The 20,240-nt window shown below is 42.3% G+C and overlaps 1 protein-coding gene across 2 annotated transcripts in view; it reads right to left on the bottom strand.

Annotated features, from left to right (window-relative positions):
• HECTD2 (HECT domain E3 ubiquitin protein ligase 2) overlaps nucleotides 1–19,827 on the bottom strand; it is a 73,355-nt gene extending 53,528 nt beyond the window's left edge. For both annotated transcript variants that reach the window (XM_074959058.1, XM_074959059.1), the window contains exons 1-2: nucleotides 19,584–19,827; nucleotides 7,010–7,139 (exon numbers count right to left, since the gene is read on the bottom strand). In XM_074959058.1, coding sequence (XP_074815159.1) covers nucleotides 7,010–7,139; nucleotides 19,584–19,787 — 334 coding nt within the window. In that variant the 5' untranslated portion in view covers nucleotides 19,788–19,827. The remainder of the gene's footprint in view (nucleotides 1–7,009; nucleotides 7,140–19,583) is intronic.
• Between the last annotated feature and the right edge of the window lie 413 nt (nucleotides 19,828–20,240).

Genomic DNA, 20,240 nt, shown 5'->3' with positions numbered 1-20,240 from the left:
CTGCCCAAGCTGCCTTACTAATAAGTCACCCTCCTTAACGATGACCTGAAATGCTCCTGTGGAAGATATTCAATAAAAGATGCAAACTTGTAATTTGTGTAATCATACTTGTTCATGATCACCTAATAGCTTGCAATCTAAAACTGGAGGGTCATGGATAAATATGCCTTTAGACCGGCTGTTGACGCCGCTCGTTTACAGCGTCCATCTGCAGTGAACTAAATTAGCGGTGAGAGAACAAAAATTCTGAGTCCCTTGTAGGAACAGAGTATTTTTTATCAGCCAATTTACAAGTTGGTATGATGGTGGCAGGAGTTTGCTGCACAGTTTTTTCTGGATCCAGGAGCACTTCATTAATTGGTAATACAACCTGGGTGGGTGTTGCTGACTGCAAAATGTCCAGGTGCTCATGTTGAGAGTCTTTACCCTCCTCAAGAGGTATGTGGAGGGCATTAGCCACTCTCTTCACAAGGCCCTAGAATTGACAAAAATTGTTGGCCATCAATGGTGCCTCATCTGGAGATGAAATAGGGGATTGAGGGGTAGCCTCCTTGTCCACCCTAGCCTCCTATTCCTCCAAGGTCTCTTCATGGTGGTGGCTTGGTATAGGGGACTGCGTGGCCCTAATCTCCCTTTGGAATGGAGATGGAGACCTGGTAAATTTCCACCGATACATCACCCAAGGATCCCAGTATAGCAACTGGGAAAGCCCATGCAGGAGAAGGGATATTACTCAGGGCTGATTCCACCATTCCTGATATGGATGAGGGTTCTTGTCAAAATATGGGGTCCTGGAATGATGTGGAGGTGAATTCTGCACTGAAAAGGAGGAGTCTGATTGAATGTTTCCTTCAGTCTCCTCCATGTTATCCACTGGGAGGGCCCCAACAGAAAAGGGCAGAGAATTCTGCAGTATTGGGAAGCAATGGTAATCTGGAGACTGGGGTCACAGCTCTGAGAGTTGTCCCTGCTGTAGCAGAATTTCTGAGGTACCAAGTGGGTCAGTACTGATACAGCAAATAAAACTGTTGGTTTGGAGCTTGTAGGCACTGGTGCCAAAGGCTTCAATTTTGTTGATAATGATGGAACCAAGTGTGAAGGTACTGTTGGTAAGGCTGAGGTAGACAGTGCCATTCTGGAGGAATGCATGTCTTGTACCTCCCTGTCCTTCATGGTCAGTACTGGGGCCCTGCTGAAGCTCTGTTTCTCTGAAGTGCTCTGGAGGAAGAGTTTGCCACCAAGTTGAAACCAAGTTGTACCAAGTTGAAAGGTCAAGGTTTCCAACACCATAGACCTAGTGGGAGATCAGGGCTTCTTGGGAGCTGACTCCTTGTAATGAGAGACAGAGCTCCCCTTTTTTGGAGAATTCCCTGAGTCCTCCGAGTTCTTTCCCTTCCTAGGAGATACCTTAGCTGAAGATGAAGGAGCACTGGATCTGCTCAGACACATATGTTTGAGGGTGGTCTCCTGACCTGACTTGGAGGCGATCAATAGCTGCTTCAATTTGGTCTCCTGATTCTCCCATGTTCTAGATTTGAGAGCCAGGCAAAAATTACATCACAAGCAATGCATGCACTTGGAGTGGCCATCACTGACCGGGACAGCCTCCCAACTAGAGAGGCAGCATTTGAAACCTGGTGAGCCAGGCATGGCAAGCAAGGCCAGATCAATTCCTCAGAAAAAAAGGGGGAGAGGACAAACTGATATCTTTCAAAGCTATCTAACTATTCCTATACTAATAACAACTAACACTAACTAAATAACAACAACTGTAAACACACTCAGGTACACATGACGTAGACATGCTAGAGCTCCATCTGAGTCCAAGGTAGTAGAGAAGGAACTGAAGGTGGTTCGCCCACGCAGCCCTATATACCCTCAGCCCATGCAGCCCTATATACGCCATAAGGTTGTACAGAGCACATGAGCAGGTTGCATGGACGCTACTAACGGAAAATCTCTAATCAATGGCTCAAGAGGCACATGTGCACCTGAAGCAGAGCACCCACAGGGACACTACTCAAAGAAGAATTTTAGAATGATCATGTGTAATCAAAAAACTTTCATTTTTGTTCTCTCTAAAAAGATGGCATCTTAGCAACTCCGTGATCTGACACTCAATCACTGGTTTGTCATTGACTTGGAGAGAAGAATGTCACCTATTGAATCATCACGACTGCAGCACCAAGGTTCCATTAGTCTACAATAAAGCACAGGACAAAGGGAGGTCATCCTTCTTTAAGAATCCTTCTATTGAATTAAATAGGACGCAGAGGTAATCAAAGTCTACAAATTCAACTCTAACTTCTTTGCAGATCATTTTTACTGTGTCTACTCTACCTTCCAACTTTTAGTCACTATGACGTTAGAACATCTTCTCCAAATAGAAGAAAAAGGGTTTCATTGAGGTCTTTTAATCTAACTACACATTTTATCTTGATTTTTCAATCTGCCCTGCCTTTGCTAAGCTTAGTTAGATCAAACAAACTATAACACATCATACTTAAAACACATTTCATTGACCCTCTCTCTTTTTTCAAATATCTTGTTTCTCCCTTATTTATATTACTAATTTTTTTCTCTTTTTATTATTAAATTATGTATAAAGATTTTGAGGTATTGTTTGGATGAAAGATGCTATACAAAAAGATGTCATGTACAATAAATGCATGTTAAACCTAAGCTCATCTACATCTTTTATCTGCAATCCAATAGGTATCCATTTTCACTAAAACTTGTTTGTGAGTTTACATTTTTTCTAATTAACCAAACACCAAAGTATTATTGCTAGTCTGCTGCCAATTCCACTAAATCTCAGCAGGAAGCTGCAGCTGAAGAAAGAATGTCGGTTCTTTTCACCCACAGTAACTGTAGAGCCAAACTACTGATGTGACTTATTCAGATACCACTCATGAGACGATAATAGATGAGACCTGTTCTCAGACCCCTGAGTATCAGTAGCACTGATTTTTGAGAGTGTTTCTTGTCTTTTCTCACACCTGAACTTGTAAACAATCTGAAGGCAAAAGCAGTAATCAGCAACAAAGAGGACAGTGAGATATTAAATTAATCTCAAACTGATGTTCTAAACACCCCCACCATGCACAACAAATGCACAGTTGCTCCACAATATCATAATGCTCCGTAAAGGTACAAAAATATTCAGAATTAAAAACCTGGTAGTTGAGTTCCATTCAGCTAATACTTGGAACTTTATGTGCTGAACTGATAAGCAGCAGCAATGTTTTCTTTTCTTATAATATTGTGTAACCATTTTTAGCTGGTTGCTTAGTTACATTAGGTAAAACCTTAACCAATATGCAACAAACAATGTGAAAACGCTGAGGAACAAAACCTTACTGGTATGGGGGGAGTGATTATTACAAAGATATTAAAAATGAAAGATCTAGAACAGTGGCATTTTTGAAATAACTTGACAACCATTGAGCAATCAGCCTTTCCAGTCAGCCAAAGTGAAAAAACCCTATCTATATTTTAACTACATAATAAAACTAGAAAAAACAGCCTGACTAAAAAGACTTTTCATTATAGATATTTATTGTATCGTATTGTTATATCAATTCAATCTTTGTAGCTGCTATTATACCAATTGTAGTTAAACATAATTCGTGTTATCAACAGTACTTGCCTTACCTCATCTTTTTCATGGTATATATTACATACCACTAATTTATTAAGGTGTTTTAATGTATTCATTCACTTGTATTTTTTTAAACAAATACCATAATTCTCATTAAAATAAAGGAATACCAAGGAAAAGCTTTTAAAATGTTGGGTTTATATCAATGAGCGATTTCCCAAAGCATAAAGTTATACATCAGTATCTGATACAATCTATGAAAGACACAATCAAACAAGTTTTGAAAAAATTTCTACCCTCATCATAATAGAATATTATAAAATTAGGACCTGATCCTGCAAATATGTGAGTTCTAGCAAATTCTGTGAGTCTACTCAAGTGTTTGCAGGATTGATTGTATAATAAGGAGAAAATATAGTCATAATCAAAATAAGTGTTTTTCTGAATGAATACATACAAGTTAAAAAAAATCACTATTGCTGGGGTAATAACTACAACCAGGCATCTATGTTCCCTTCAAAAAGCTGGACCTAAATTCTTCTGGCACTCAAGTGAAGGACAAGATATTCTCTGGCAATTACAGATAAATTGAAATTTTGAGATTTTTTAAAAATTTAAATATGGACGTGAATTCCAGAAAAGGTACTATATCCATTGTGTTACTTATTTCAATATTACATTTATTTTACTCTTCCAACTTTCAATGTGCTGCAGATTTTTGTATTGACAACACAAGGGGAGGGACAGCTCAGTGGTTTGAGCATTGGCCTGCTAAACCCAGGGTTGTGAGGGGGCCATTCCAATCCTTGAGGGGGCCATTTAGGGATTTGAGCAGCGGGTTGGACTAGATGACCTCCTGAGGTCCCTTCCAACCCTGATATTCTATGATTCTATGACGATTGCATTGTACAATTTTTCACGATGCTGGAGTTTTATAGCTGAAAAGGAAACAACTGGGGGTTGTGGCACCAGCAAGACAAAGGAAACGGTTTGGGATTGTGAAATAAGCACATTAACTGCACATTTCTGTTAAAAATGATTAGCAGTGAATTTAATGTTAACAAATTAGTGTCAAGTATCAGGGGGTAGCCATGTTAGTCTGTATCCACAAAAACAACAAGGATTCTGGCGGCACCTTAAAGACTAACAGATTTATTTGAGCATAAGCTTTCATGGGTAAAAACCTCACTTCTTCAGATGCATGGAGTGAAAGTTGCAGATGCAGACATAAATGTACTGACACATGAAGAGAAGGGAGTTTCCTCACAAGTGGGGAACCAGTGTTGACAGGGCCAATTTGATCAGAGTGGATGTAGTCCACTCCCAATAATAGATGAGGAGGTGTCAATTCCAGGAGAGGCAAAGCTGCTACTGTAATGAGCCAGCCACTCCCAGTCCCTATTCAAGCCCAAATTAATGGTGTTAAATTTGCAAATGAATTTTAGTTCTGCTGTTTCTCTTTGAAGTCTGTTTCTGAAGTTTTTTTGTTCAAGTATAGCTACTTTCAGACCAGTCCTTCCTTACAGACAGCCCCCCAACCTGAAGCAAATACTCACCAGCAACTATACACCACACCACAGAAACACTAACCCAGGAACCAATCCCTGTAGCAAACCTTGTTGCCTACTCTGTCCCCATATCTACTCTAGTGACACCATCAGAGGACCCAACCACATCAGCCACACCATCAGAGACTCATTCACCTGCATGTCTACTTATGTTAGATATGTCATCCTGTGCCAGCAATGCCCCTCTGCCATGTACATTGGCCAAACCGGACAGTCCCTATTTAAAAGAATAAATGGACACAAATCAGACGTCAGGAATGGTAACACACAGAAGCCAGTGGGAGAACACTTCAATCTTCCTGAATGTTCTATAACAGATTTGAAAGTAGCTATACTTGAACAAAAAAACTTCAGACACAGACTTCAAAGAGAAACAGCAGAACTAAAATTCATTTGCAAATTTAACACCATTAATTTGGGCTTGGGACTGGAAGTGGCTGGCTCATTACAGAAGCAGCTTTGCCTCTCCTGGAATTGACACCTCCTTATCTATTGTTGGGAGTGGACTACATCCACCCTGATCGAATTGGCCCTGTCAACACTGGTTCTCCACTTGTGAGGTAACTCCCTTCTCTTCATGTGTTAGTACATTTATGCCTGCATTTGTAACTTTCACTCCATGCATCTGAAGCGAGGTTTTTACCCACAAAAGCTTATGCTCAAATAAATCTGTTAGTCTTTAAGGTGCCACTGGACTCCTTGTTGTTTTTATATTAACAAATTGTCATCTTTAGCTTCCAGAGTTAACACTGCACTGATTTCAATGAATAATTTTACCTTTTTCAGAGCTCTTTCAGATTTAACAGCACTGCATCAGTTTATACTCAGTTTACATTTGAAAGGTTTTATTTACAATTATAAGGGTGAGAGGGAGGGCCACAGGGAGCTGGCTGCAGCTTCTTCTTTCAGGACCCCTCGCCCTGGTTTAAGCTAGGGCTGCACAGAGAAATCCTGAATTGACCTACGCCATTGGATCAGAGGGCACAGCTCTGACCTGCTTCATAAAACACCTCCCATCTAGGCTTTACCCACATGCTGTCCCTGACACACCCACTCCCAACTCTACACTGGGATAATCCTCCACTAGCCTTTTCTGACTACTTTCAGGCTACTTTGTTCTGTTTGTATTGTGCAAAATAACCTGAGCAGACTGGAGAATCCTGTCCAAAATATCTAATTTAAGATCAACTACATGATTTACAGGTTCGTAATTGCCTTGCCTTTTGCAGATCAGTGATTTGAGGTACTTGTCTACTCAAGAACAGCTATGAAATTTAATGTTAGATTTTTTTTAATACACCTAGTACAGAACTCACACTATAGCCAGCATGGATGCACATACCATCATTTTAAAGTAATATAGGACCCAATCCTGCAAGGTATAGCCCACCTTCTCCTTCAGAATATCTACATTATTCTTCTTCAAGTACCTCTTTAAAACCCATCTTTGCCATGATGTCTACAAAATCTGCCATCTGACAATGGATAGGCAGGTGGCAAGCTGTGATTACATGCTACTGACTGGCTCTGCAATTTGTGCATATAGCAAGTCTACACTAAACCTTCTGATTATTACTATTACTTTGTTCTCCGCTCTCCATCCCCCAGCCCACTTGTTTGCCTCACCGACCTGTTAGGTCTTGTCTTTTAGAATGTAAGCTCTTCAGAGCATGGGACTGTTTAACATATGCTTGTACAGTGCCTACCACAATTTAGACTCAACATAGTCAAGGTTTGAAGGCACTATGGTAATACAGATAACTAATGATCGCAGCATATTGAACATTTCTCAGAGTAATTTAATAATTTAACTAAATAACAAGGCATTTTATTCTCTTACCATTTTTGATGTTGGGTATAACAAGTTGTGTAGGTGAGCTGCTGCTTCCGGCTGCTTCTTTCTTTTGGTTGATAGTGGAAATAAAATTGCTAAAAGTAGAAAATTGGCTTTTGGCTCCTCTTTCCAATCCCTGTAATTAGGAAGGCAGTAATAATAGTAAAGCACTAATATCTATTATTGCAAAAGTAACTTTACTCATGAATTATTCTATGGAACACTTAAACAACATGCCTCTTGAATGAGGAAGAGATCCATGAGTAATACTTAAATATTTTTGAACAAATTTGTTTCAAATTGAATAACAAAAGCCACTGTAAGATTCCTTCCCATTTTCCTCATGTTTTAAAACCATATGTACTTAAGAGTTCTGCAGATAAATTGGGAGTAGCAGATATGACTAAAATGATTTAAATATACTGTATTATCCTAACTCACTGTATCCTAATTAATAATTACCTTCATATTTCTTTTTTGCATGTAACTGAATTCATATCCAACAGTGTGTCTCACATTCCTACATCAAAATACCTTTATGTATTCAGATTGTTTTTAGAGCAGAAACCTAAAAAAAATCTGATATTTAAAAATGTCCCCAATTTCAGTGTTCCCTCTAATTTTCCCCACCCATGTGCGGAATGAATTTTGTTATGTGCCCATCAATATGGAGGTGATGTGTGACACCTTTATATTGGTGCACATAAGAAAATTCACGTGGGAGGGGTGGGGCTGAGGGGTTTAGAGTGTGGGAGGGGGCTCAGGGCTGGGGTGGAGTGTTGAGGTGAAGGGGTGTGAGGGCTCCAGCTGGGGGTGCTGACTCTGGGGTGGGGTCAGGGATTAGGGGTTTGGGGTGCAGGAGGGTGCTCCAGGGCTATGGCGTGGAGAGAGGACTCCCCCCAGCTCGCTTTTCCCACAGCAACACCTGGGTGGCGGGGTGGGAAGTACTTCTCCCCACCGTGGCAGCTCAGGGCTGGGGCCACAGGTCAGGCGCCCCTCCCTCAACAGGTCCGGACCAGGGCTGGGTTCGGGCAGAGGGAGGGGTGCCCCTACCCCAGCAGGTCCCTGGGCAGGTTCCCTGAGCACCTGAACTTAGGCAAGTGGCCACGAACTGTAGGCTGCCTGCTGGTAATGTTAATCTACAGGCCAATCAGAAGGCCAATAACTTGAGTTTTCAATGTTGGCTACCACTCAGCTTACAAATAAAAGGTTAGCTATTGTAATTAGACAACAAGAGAAGCTGCTTGAACATCTGATGCCAGTGAGGAACCTGCATAAACCATTGCCATCAATGTTGTATGCAAATAAACTTTAAAAATTAGCAGAGAGCCTACATGAACCAGTATGATGGAACATGCAAAGGACTATTTATGTCAACTTGTTTGAAGGGGGAGATTATTATTTTTGTTTCCTTGAGAAACAACACTTTGTAAAATTCTATAGAAGTGTAAAGGTGATATTATTCCTATTTTACAAACAAATAAAGTGAGGCTCAGAGAAGCTAAGTGATTTGCACAAGATCACACAGGAAGTCAGCAGCAGAGGGAAGATTATTAGAACTCTCAAGGCTCAATCCACATTTGGCATAGGCAGATTCAAGGTCTTCTCACTTCAAGAATTTACTCTTCTGCCAGTGATAAATTTGGTCCTCACACTAATCCAATGACGAATTTGGCCCACAAACCTTGCCAGTGCTCTGACCACTACAAATATAGAGTTGTTTTGCGTTTCTACATTAAATTATAACCTTTTATATAAATCTGCAGAACTCCAAAACTGTAATTCTAAAAATAATAATAATTAATATTGAAAATGCATTATTCCACCCATTTTTTAAAACCCAAGTTCTCATTCCTTACCAAAAAAAAAACTATAAAAAAATCATATAGCTAGAGTTCTGGGAAAAGCTATACATACACACAGTCATTCTGAAATACTACAGTGGGCTCAGAAAGGCCCAGAAAATCGCACACTGAAGCATGGCAGGAGTTGGAAAATTTTAAACTGTTTTGAAATTTCTACTGCACTTGCACAAGTGGCCATTTTCCATGGCTCAGCCAAATTTGAACAAATTTAGAAAGCACAAGACATCTCTAGGATCTCTAGACTGACGAATTTCAATTTCCTACTCTAAACCCCTGACATGCCAGAAGTGTTAAAAATAGGTTACAGAAAAGTTGACATGCAACATGCTAGCCTATCATTCAAACTTTCATTCCATCTTAAAGGTTAAAAACAAAAAACTAAGATACCTCTCAAAACCTATCATGTATAACATACAAGATTGTAGAATAAATCTACAACCTGATGGAAAAAACATGTAAGAATAAGGAACACGTTGAAATGGAAAACTCTTTTGGGGGTGGCCACCTTGCAATCAAGTTCTGCAGCATGCAGAATACAAAGCCAGACAACTTGAGTTCAATTATGAACAACAGAGAACCATGAATCTACTTTGTAGACAAATGCAATGGAAACATCTCTGAAACACGATGTGGTAGCAGCCTTCTCTCTGACTGTATAACACTTTTCAGGGCCTTCTCAATTTCAAGCTAGCCAGGGAACAGCAATGTGAACCACAAGAAATATCCCTCTGAACCACAAGAAACTGTCCTCTGGAAAACAGCATTGCCCAGAATGCTAGTATCAAATGAACAAAAAGTTAAGTGAACAGTCTAATGACATTAATCTGCTCCAAGCAGAGCATCAAGGACTTTTCAACATCAAACACAGAAAAGGAGCTAATGAGGAACTGACACTTCCTTGGAGAGTGTCTTGGATAAGTCTAAATCTCATTCTTATAAAAACTTGTAAGGTGGTCAGTCAGTCACAAGGGTCTAAAGCTCACTTACTGCCATCAGAAAAAAAAATGAACTTCCATGTACAAAATTTAAGCTCACTGGAACTAAGTGATTCAAAAGGGTTATCATCATCTTTGTTAGGATCACATTTAACCCACTGTAGCACTGGCTTAGTAATGAAGAGTTTCAAAAGAGTTAAACCAGTGGTTCTCAAATTTTTGTACTGGTGACCCCTTTCACATAGCAAGCCTCTGAATGCGGCCCCCCCCCTTATAAATTAAGAACATATTTTTATATATTTAACACCATTATAAATGCTGGAGGCAAAGCAGGGTTTGGGGTGGAGGCTGACAGCTTGCGACCCCCCGTGTAATAGCCTCGTGATCCCCTGAGGGGTCCCGACCCCCAGTTTGAGAACCCCTGAGTTAAACCCCTGCATGAATCTGACAAGAGGTTAGACAGACATCAGCCTACCTTCAAGGAATTCATGATAGACCGAAGCAGTTACCAATGTGCATATAAGTGTGCATAAATTAGACATAAGACAGGTGAAGAAGATAGCCCAGCTCTTGTGAGCAGCAAATAAAGGCATCCTTTTGAGTCTAACTGTACCGTCCTACAGGGAAGGAGAGGCAGATCTTGACAACTTTCTGTGGTGTGGGGAGCCCAGCTGCCCTGCTCCTGCTCGGCATCACTCGCCCTTCCTGATTCTGCAGATCCAAACAATGCTCACGACTCACATATATGAGGTGAACAGGCGCCACTGAAGATAAAATGCTTCCTATCCTCCTCCACTCAGGAGGTCCTGGCAGACTATTGGTAAAGGCAGGTGGACTCAACACTCTTGAACCTTTGTCAAGGTTTTTTTTGAACTGTGGTACTATAAACAACAACATTTGTTGAAAGAGGGCTTAGGACACTTCAGTTTCTGGCATCAAGGCTGAACTCCCTGCAAGAGTTAAGGCACTCAATGTAATACCTGCTTATGAAGCAGAGCCCTTCCTTTTCCTCCCTTGAAGAAAGAAAGTGAAGGTGAAGTGAAGGCCCCAGAGAATGCAGAGTGCCCTTTGTTTCCTTTGCAGAGGCCACCACCTGCTCTTCAAACAGATTCTCTTTAGTGAAAGGCAAGTTCTTAAACTTTCTCTTGCTGAAATCTGGACACCTACAGCCAGACAGAACTATTGATATCCATGCCTAGGGCAGAAGCCTTGATGCATGGCAAAGGTCTGAACTGACTGCATGTCAGATCAATGCACTCATGTACTAGTTTCTTAAGCGCCCAACATTTTTCTTAGGGAAGAGAATAGGTCATGATGGAATCCTCCTTCTGTAGTTCCACTTCACCTATGGCCATGAAGGGTCACAATACAAAGGGCTACAGCCATGTATACGTAAGCCTTTCATCCAAATGATTCTAAGTGCCACAGCTCAGGATTATGAGATATACTACCTACGTGCTGACAGCCTTTCCTTGAGCCCTGACACCTCTGACAACAAGCTTTCATGAGAAAAATGGTAATGTAGCAGACAGCAAGGTATACTTTTTCTCATCAACCTTTGAGACCAGGAAGTTGGATCTGCTGCACTTTCATAACTAGTACAGTAACTGGTTGATGTACATCCAAGGAGTTGTTTGGTTCATCAAAGAATAATTACACGACAGTATAGCCAGGTTAGTTGTACAAATACATAGAGGTTGTCTAGCACACTGACACAATATACAAAGTACAAGAAAAATCTAGTGGAGTATTGCAGAAGGAGTATGATTTCATTGCAGAAGATGTCAGGTGTGCTATTATAAGATTGTCATATAAATTTGGACAGATCATATATACGGGGATACAGCAGCAAAGTTAATGTTGTTTGGAATAAGTTAACTGCATTTTCACATTTACAGTGTTTGGGGGTTTTTTTTGTTTGTTTTAAAGCAAGGAAACTTCAACTTAAAAATTCCTTGCATGTTAAGGTCAGTGATTGTTTTTTTTTTTAAGCAAAACTACAAGTTCTAATAAGGATTTTTTTTCTTAAGTTGTTATACAAACTTGCAACCTTCACTGTAACTTAATAAGGTTGGGTCTCAGAATTTCCTTTTTCTTTTACAAGTGTTTTATAAGATCTGATCTGTGTTTTGTAACATTGATTTTGATGCACTAACAAGAAATTTGGGTTTAAAAGAACTTCTTTGGTGCATTGGATCTGGCAGCACACTATACAAGCTCCTGGAACCAGATATCTGGGTTTAGTGAGCACTAGGGTGCAGAAAAGCAATTTTCCAAGGTTCATCAGCTTCATCAAAGCAGCTTATAAAGTACTTGCTTCATAACCAATGACCTTAGCAGCCTTACCAATTTTGTCTATTTAGCTTGAAAATTTATCTCCATGCTTACATAAAGAGAAATCCAGGGCCATGGAGAAGACCAGGCCTTGTACCAGGACTCCTTTTGCATGGATCTCTGAGCTGCTGCTTAAAGTCCTATCAGTGGTGAGATCCCCAACATCGTTCCCTTGACTTTACACAGAGGTAAAGTTCCTCATTTCTTCATAGCTTCACCTGCTCTCCACCCCTACAATTCTTAGGAAAGCAAGACTAAAGTTGTGAATTCGATGGCCTACTTTCTTTATATTGTTAATTATTTTAACACACTTTTATTACACCTTCTCTTACTAGTATGAAGAACTCAAGTCTTCTGAGTCACTCTTCATATAAGAAAGGCATGAAGTGGATGAAAGCACAATATTAGGAGTCAGGAACTCCTGAGTAGGTCTGAAATCAACTCCCACTGTGTGACTCAACAATCTAACTGTTCTGTCTCAGTTTCCCCATATGCAAAATGAGTAAATACCTAACTCAAGACTACTGTACTGATTAATGTTTTAAGTAACTGAAGATAAAAAGTGCTAAGTAAATGTATTATTTATAAAATCCTTTATGCATCTACTAAAGTGGGTTTATTGCTGTAGATCAATCTATTTAAATCTCCTTTATACCATTTTATAAACAAGACGATCAAAACTGAATGAAGTATGAAAGTCGCAGACATATCTATACTATCTCACTGTAATGTTTTATGCTGTTTTAACAGGACAAACAATCATTCACTTTTTAAAAAACTTGTGCAGCATATTGACATGACATCTTCCTTGAATTAACTACATAAGAATAATAGAATCATAGATATGTAGGACTGGAAGAGACCTCGATAGGTCATCTAGTCCAGTTCCCTACACTGAGGTAGAACTAAGTATTATCTAGATCATTCCTGACAGGTGTTCATCTAACCTGTTCTTAAAACCTCCACTAATTCAGATATAGATTCAAGTTATAATATCTGCACTCTGACAATATCAATTAACCTCAGCATAATACACTTCAGACCTGCTATAACATGATTTTGATTTTAAACAATAGATGGTATTGTGTACTAGCCTTTCACCGGTTTTTCCTTGGCCAGAGGAGGTTGAATGGGCCCCCTTGATTACCTGGCTGTGCCTTTTCCTTCCCTCATTCTGCAAAGAGCAAAAGTGTGTGTGGTGCGGTTGCCAGCCAGGAGAGCACATGCATATGGGAAGAAGGGACAGGGTGAAGGGCCAACGCAGAGGCCTACAGTAGCAGCTGCTGGAGCCAGAAGAGGAAGGGCGAGTGATTCCCAGCAGGAGCAGGGTGGCTGGGCTCCCCACACCACAGAATAGTGAGTGGGTAGCCCCTTGGGGGAAAAGGGAAGCTGGCTCGCCTCTGGCCCTCCCCCTCAGTGGGGCAAGAGCACATGTGTGTGGTGAGGGTGCAATTCAGCGCAGCAGCTGCTTTCCCTGAGTGTATGGCTCCTAGGGGGTAGAAGGGCTGACTGGGCTCTCCCACATTGCAGCGTGAGAGCATGCACAGTGGTGAGGTAGCCAAAACAATGAAACAGACACAGCTGAGTGTTGCTGCGGCTACAATCCTAGCCAAAATCGAGGCACAGTTCAGTGTTGCTGTGACAAAGATCTCAGCTGAAAGGGGAAACTGAGGCTCTTAAGGAGTACTGCACAATATAGGATACCTACCTGAGGGTGGGAAAAGTATATATGCAGTAGCCGTGCTTATAACAGAAGACCCTTTACAGAGTGTGACTATGGATATTGGGGGACACTTCAGTCAAGGGACCCTGACTTGCAGTCCACATGGAGGTGGGGCAGAGAGAGGAAGCTGTCCCTGGGGAAGAAGCATAAGATTAGCCCAGAGAGGGTTTACACATATTCACACACACACAGCCCAGGGATAGGGACATACCTGCAAGAGAGAGCATGTATGGCCACAGCTTGGGAGCAGGGGTGGCAACAAGAAACCTTCCCTGACCTGACACTGGGTAATTGAAGTGCAGATGTTACAGTTTGGTTAAGACCAACTTTGCAGGTGGTAGTCACTTGGATACTCTTTTATGTGCAGCAAGTGTGGATTCAAGAGAGGATACAAGCCCGCTGAATAATACCAGCAAAGAAATCACAGTGAGCCTCTGGCTGGCTTGTCTGGAGTCTGCATCAGAGACAGGAAGATATCTTTACTCGCTGTTAATAAACTACCAGGATTGTAGGAGTTGGCTATGAAGGACTGGGGCGTCCAAGAAGATTAGTTTGCATGAACTACAAGCCTGGCCATCTTCAACTTCCACATTGGGTGGTGCCCTTGGGATGGATATTTTGCACTTAGCAGCTGGCTATTTCCTCAGTTATGGCCAGAACTTATTTATTTAGGGAAAAGAAAGAAATGGAGGTTTTGAGTGTTGGAAAATCCCCTAGTCAGTGCAATAGGATTTTCATGAAGGGAGGATGGATGACAGTTGGACCTGGAAGTTGATTAGAATGTATTGGGTGGCATCTGTTCTTGGATTTTCACCCGGGCAAGCAGTGCTCATTGGATATCCGGGAGGATGGGAGCATAACCCTACAGAGCTCCACTGTATGCATCCGATGAAGTGAGCTGTAGCTCACGAAAGCTTATGCTCAAATAAATTTGTTAGTCTCTAAGGTGCCACAAGTACTCTTTTTCTTTTTTCTCCCCCTCAGTGGCAGAGACTCCTTGCAAGAATGAAGTCAGGGACTAGAGAGGTGATTCAGGAAGAAGTCCACATTAGTAACTGGCCATTCAAGTTGCTCAGAGTATGAGGGAGATGGAATTTGAGAGTTGATGCTGGCAGCCAATAAGGAAGCTATTCTGGTGCAGTTAGACCTCTGGCTGCTTAGTTCTTGATTGACCATTTTGTCTTAGTGCAACTTAAAGCTTCAATATTCAGGTGTACATTGAGGATGTGGAGGAAGTTACTTATTTCTCGATCAGGGCTATTAAGGGATTCAGCAAGGAAGGATCTAGATAGGTCTTCAGAATTTAGAGATCTGCAAAGGGAAGAAGGAGGTAAGCAAACTGATGGGTCTCACACAACAAATTTCAAAGTGTCAAAAATCAATTAAAGGATGGCAAAGTGAAACATAATATTTCAAGAGTGTGGGGAAGCTGAGATTTGCCCAATCAAAGCATTAATGAAGATGCCACTCTTTCTTCACAGAGGAGTTACCTTGGGAAAGGATTGTCAGTTTATGGCAATGTCAAAGCGCATGTCATTGATGTCCCCCCTGATAAAGTAGGATCCCATTCCTTCAGCACTGGATTGGTTACATCAAAAGCAGAGCTGGGCAAATTTTTATGGATGAATTGTTTAGTCTTTGTAAATACCGTTTTGGATGAATCCACATCTCCTATCTCGCAGGTGAGCACCTTAATCAATAAGCTATAAAGTTGTTCTGATTCGTTTTCTGGCCCAATGAATAGTTACGTGTTTATATAAAGTGAAACAGCTTTTAACAGGAGAGATTAAGAGCACAATAGCCATAGGAATGATACTAAAACTGAGGCTCCTGAGCCGCAAGTGACTCTTTAATGTGTCTCCTGGGGCTCTCTGCAGCACATGATATTAAAACACTGTGTAATTTAATTAACCAATCAGGATGCTTTTACTAAGTTATTAAACAATTGATAAAATAATTGTAGTTGATAAAATAATTTTACTTGGTCAGCCATTTTGCTGTGAATCAATCAATAAATCAAATATTGTCCCATCATACTGTTTTAATATGAATATATAGTACTATAGTAAATGAAACAATGAATTCACACACTGCTAATTTGGCTCCTGAACCAGTGAGGTCTTAATATCACTGGCCTATGGCATAGTGGTTAGGGCAGGGGTGGGCAAACTTTTTGGCCTGAGGACCATCTGGGTATGGAAATTGTATGGTGGGCCATGAATGCTCATGAAATTGGGGGTTGGGGTGTGGGAGGCAATGAGGACTCCGGCTGCGGGTGCAGGCTCTGGGGTAGGGCCAGAAATTAGTTAAGGGTGCGGAAGGGGGACCCGGCCTGGGGCAGGGGTGCAGGTGTGGGGACGAGGGCTCCGGCTAGGAGTGCGGACTCTCGGGTGCAGGAGCGTGGGACTGAGGGCGGAAGGGGGGATCAGGGCTGGGGCAAGGGGTTGGGGTGCAGGAGGGGGTCAGGGGTGAAGGCTCAGGGCGGCGCTTACCTCAAGCAACTCCCAGAAGCAGCGGCATGTCCCCGCTCTGGCTCTTACACGGAGGCGCGGCCAGGCGGCTCTGCACGCTGCCCCATCCACAGGCACTGCCCCTGGAGCTCCTATTGGCCCTGTCTGCTGGCCAGTGGGAGCTGCGGCGGCAGTGCTTGGGGCAGGGGCAGCGTGCGGAGCCCCCTGGCTGCCCCTACGTGTAGGAGCCGGAGCAGGGACATGCCGCTGCTTCCGGGAGCTGCGCAGAGCAAGCCCCCTACCCCACTCCCCGGCAGGCGCTCGAGGGCTGGATTAAAATATCTGAAAGGCCGGATGCACACCCACCCCTGGGTTAGGGTATTCACATAGGAGATCAGAATTCAAGTCCCTGCTCCAGAGTAGGGATTCAAACCTGGGTCTCCCACGTTCCACATAAGAGCCCTAAACACTAAGCTAAAAGGTTATAAGAGGAATGGCTAGACACGTGCTTTTCTGAAGGTGACCCACATGATTTGCTGACAAATTCAGAACATTTTCAGGATAAAAACAATAATTTAGTTTATTTTTTGGTTTGTTGGCAAAACTGAAAAAAAAACTATTTGCCAAGCTCTAATCCACAGCACAATTTAGGAATAGGAACCTAAGAGATTATGCCTATACTTGGTGACATCCAAATGCATATGAAAGTACGGAGGTTCCTATTGGGAGGATAATTCAGTGATTGGTGCGCTAAACCTTCAGGATCACATGACTGGGTCACAGGAGTTAGTGACTAGATGTTTAGAGATAAGATTGCACGTGTGGCACACAGGCAGGTGGCCGGTTCCTCCACGAAGTATGCTGCTGGGCATCAGTGGTGAGGCAGCTGAGTTAGTATGAATGCTGGAGTGCTCTACAGAGAGCTGAGAAATGGGTCATGAGAGTCTATGTTTGGATCTGTGCAAGCAGCCAAGCACAGCTGCCCTGGAGGTTCACAGGTGGGTCTTGGTGGAGAGATGAATCTGAGTTGGCATGGCAAGAGGGACATGCTCTGAAACCAACTTATGACCCTCTTATACTCTTCGGCAGTGAGGAAACAGCCACCTAAAATGATTCTAGTACACTTGGGTGAAAACAATTTGGGATTTCATTAGTGGATTGATTTACTAATTGGAGCCCAAAGAGATGTAGGGCAGATTCACAACATTTGCCCAAGGTGTGACTATAAACTTGTCTGAAAAGCTTCCTGTGCAGCTTGACAAAGCCAGTAGTCATATGAAGCATCTGGAATAGGATCTGGGAGGATTGGTAATTATCCACCCAAAATACATTTGGTACCTGAATTATTCAGGTAACGGGGTACATCTGCTCTCCTTCTTGGCCACTGGGGAAGGAACTGTTAGCTATTTGGGAACTCAGCTTCAGGTGTGTGGGCAGTCAGCCAAGCTAATTGCTGATGTCTCCTTAAGACCGGCATCCAATACAGGTAATCATTCCAGAGGAGGACCAGTTCCTTGATGAAATGGAAATGAATGTAAAGAAACTAGGTAAATTGGCTGGGGCAGGTAACATCTGGTAGAGCAAGGAGACAACTCCCTTTCCTCAGCCCCATAACCTTCATATGAAGGGAAGGTGGTGGGGATCCTCGCAACAAGCGGAGACTAGCTGTGGAGGGGTGGGGAGCTGATGGCAGCCTTCCAACAGGTAGAAGTAACTTAAGGAATCATGACTTGCACTGTAACAATTTGTTCCCAGATGAGTTAAATAATAAAGCTGTGGCCTCACCTAAGCCACACTCCTTGCTCTCTGTCTTTCTTTTCATGTGTTCAGGCCATGTGGCAGTTGGGTGTCTGACTCCAACTGACTTTCAACAGGAGTTAGCACTGGCATTTGTGCCTCTGATTATCTCCTACTAATTCTGACTTGAGTTCACAAGTGCAAATAAATCTAGGGATCTTATCCAAGTCCATATTTGTGCAAATTAGTGATTCGCAAAGTTGACAATCTTTTTAATGAACCAGAGGCCATGAATTTGGTTGTACACAAAGACCAAGGTCCACTGGCAGAATTGTGCAGAGTTTACATAGTATTAAAGACCAGCGAGTGAAGGCAGACTATCAGTGTCATAAACATTGCAGTCACTCAATTTAAAAATTAAATTGTGTAAAATGATGAGTTCTAATAATTCAGTCACCAGTTAAATCTACTCAACTAAAAGACCTCAGAATTCTGACATTAGAGGATTAGTGAAATTATTGTTTGCTCCTTTATTCTATGAAAATAGTCCCCATGGTTACTTGAGCTAGTTAAATGGCAGATTATAGCCAGGAAATCAAGGTTACATGGTGGGAAATGTTATATATTCATCAAAAATAAACTTTAAAATTCCAACAAGTATGGAGATTTCACTAAAATAATAAAGTTTATGAAATGGAATTTTTTCAATGTAAGTATCTTTCTTCATCCTCAATTTTATTAGATAGCCATTGATGAACCTATCCTCCATGAAGTTATTAGCCAATATGGTCAGGGACACAACCCCAAAACCTGAGACTGGACGACAGCAGATGAATCACTTGATAAACTGCCCTGTTCTGAAGCATCTGGCACCGGCCACTGTCAGACAACAGGATACTGGGCTAGATGGACCATTGTTCTCACCCAATATGGCCATTTTTGTTTCACATATTTATAAAGTTTAAAGCGGTCTACATTAACCCATACAGCAGTAATTTTATCACCAAAAATATTTTGTCATCTTTGTTTAAGCAGACTGAAGAACATAAGAGAATCTTCTAAATAAATTCTTTAAATACTGCAGACAATGCAATGGGTTGAAAATAATTAGCATTACATTACTTTCAAGATGGTAAATTTACCATAAGTATATTACAAAGACCTCACTCACGTCCAACAAAAAATGGAAGCGTCACTATAAAACAAACAACCACACGCAAATTTAAAATTCACAGCTACGTCACTGATTATTGGTACACTTTCTAAAAAACAAAAACTTAAAACACCCCAAAGCAAGTAACATAAAAAAGAAAAAATGTCTATCTACTAAGAATAAAATAAAGTAAAATTTAAAAAAAAACTTTAAAAAAATTAATCATTTTGCTTCCTGGTTTTAAAGCCCTTCTAAAAAAATTGGATTAAATCTGAGTTATGCTCTAACAAAAAGTGACAGGTCACGCAATCCCCTTCATAATGATTCACAAAGCATGTCAAGAGCCTTATGGCAACAGGAAAAGGCACTTGCTCTCCACATACCCCAGCAGCAGTATTAGATGCAGTCAGGATAGGAGGCAATTTCTCTTTCTCCTTTTCTTTCTCCCCGTCTTCCTCTTCCTCCTCCTCCACTGACGGGGGAACAAAACTGTCCTCGCCCATTTTGTAACCCAGAAAGGACCCTTTCTCGGTAACTGCGGGGAGATCTGAGCCGACTGTGGCAGCCTGCGGGGTCTGCAGTGACATCGCTACTTCGCCCAGCCAACACGCACCGGGTCTGCGACAACTCCCCCGCCCCCACCAACCCCCCCACAGTAGCCCGTACACCCCAATCACACCCCCAAACTCATCACCCCAGCAACCCACGGCCTCCCCACACGCGCCCACAGACACCAGCCCCTAAATCACCTGCTCCAACCGGGTCGCCCCCAAACACCCACCGCCTCCCCAAAACCACTCAACACCGCAGGGAAGAGAACCAGTCACCTCCGCAGCCCCCCGAGCCCCCCCCCCAGCCAGCTCCCCTAACGACCCCTGCCCAGAGCGCCCAGCGCACTGCGGGCACAAGCTGCGGTGCCGCAGCGGGCGCTACTCGCGGGCACACACACACCCCCGCACGGCTCGGCGCGGGGAGCGCGGCCCTGCCGCCCGCACTGGAAGCCCGCGGCCAGACCTGTCGCGCTCCCCGCTCTCGGAACC

The sequence above is a fragment of the Natator depressus genome, chromosome 7 (genome assembly GCF_965152275.1).
Source record: "Natator depressus isolate rNatDep1 chromosome 7, rNatDep2.hap1, whole genome shotgun sequence".
In the NCBI taxonomy this organism is placed as follows: domain Eukaryota; kingdom Metazoa; phylum Chordata; order Testudines; family Cheloniidae; genus Natator; species Natator depressus.
This window is presented reverse-complemented; position numbering and strand designations above follow the sequence as displayed.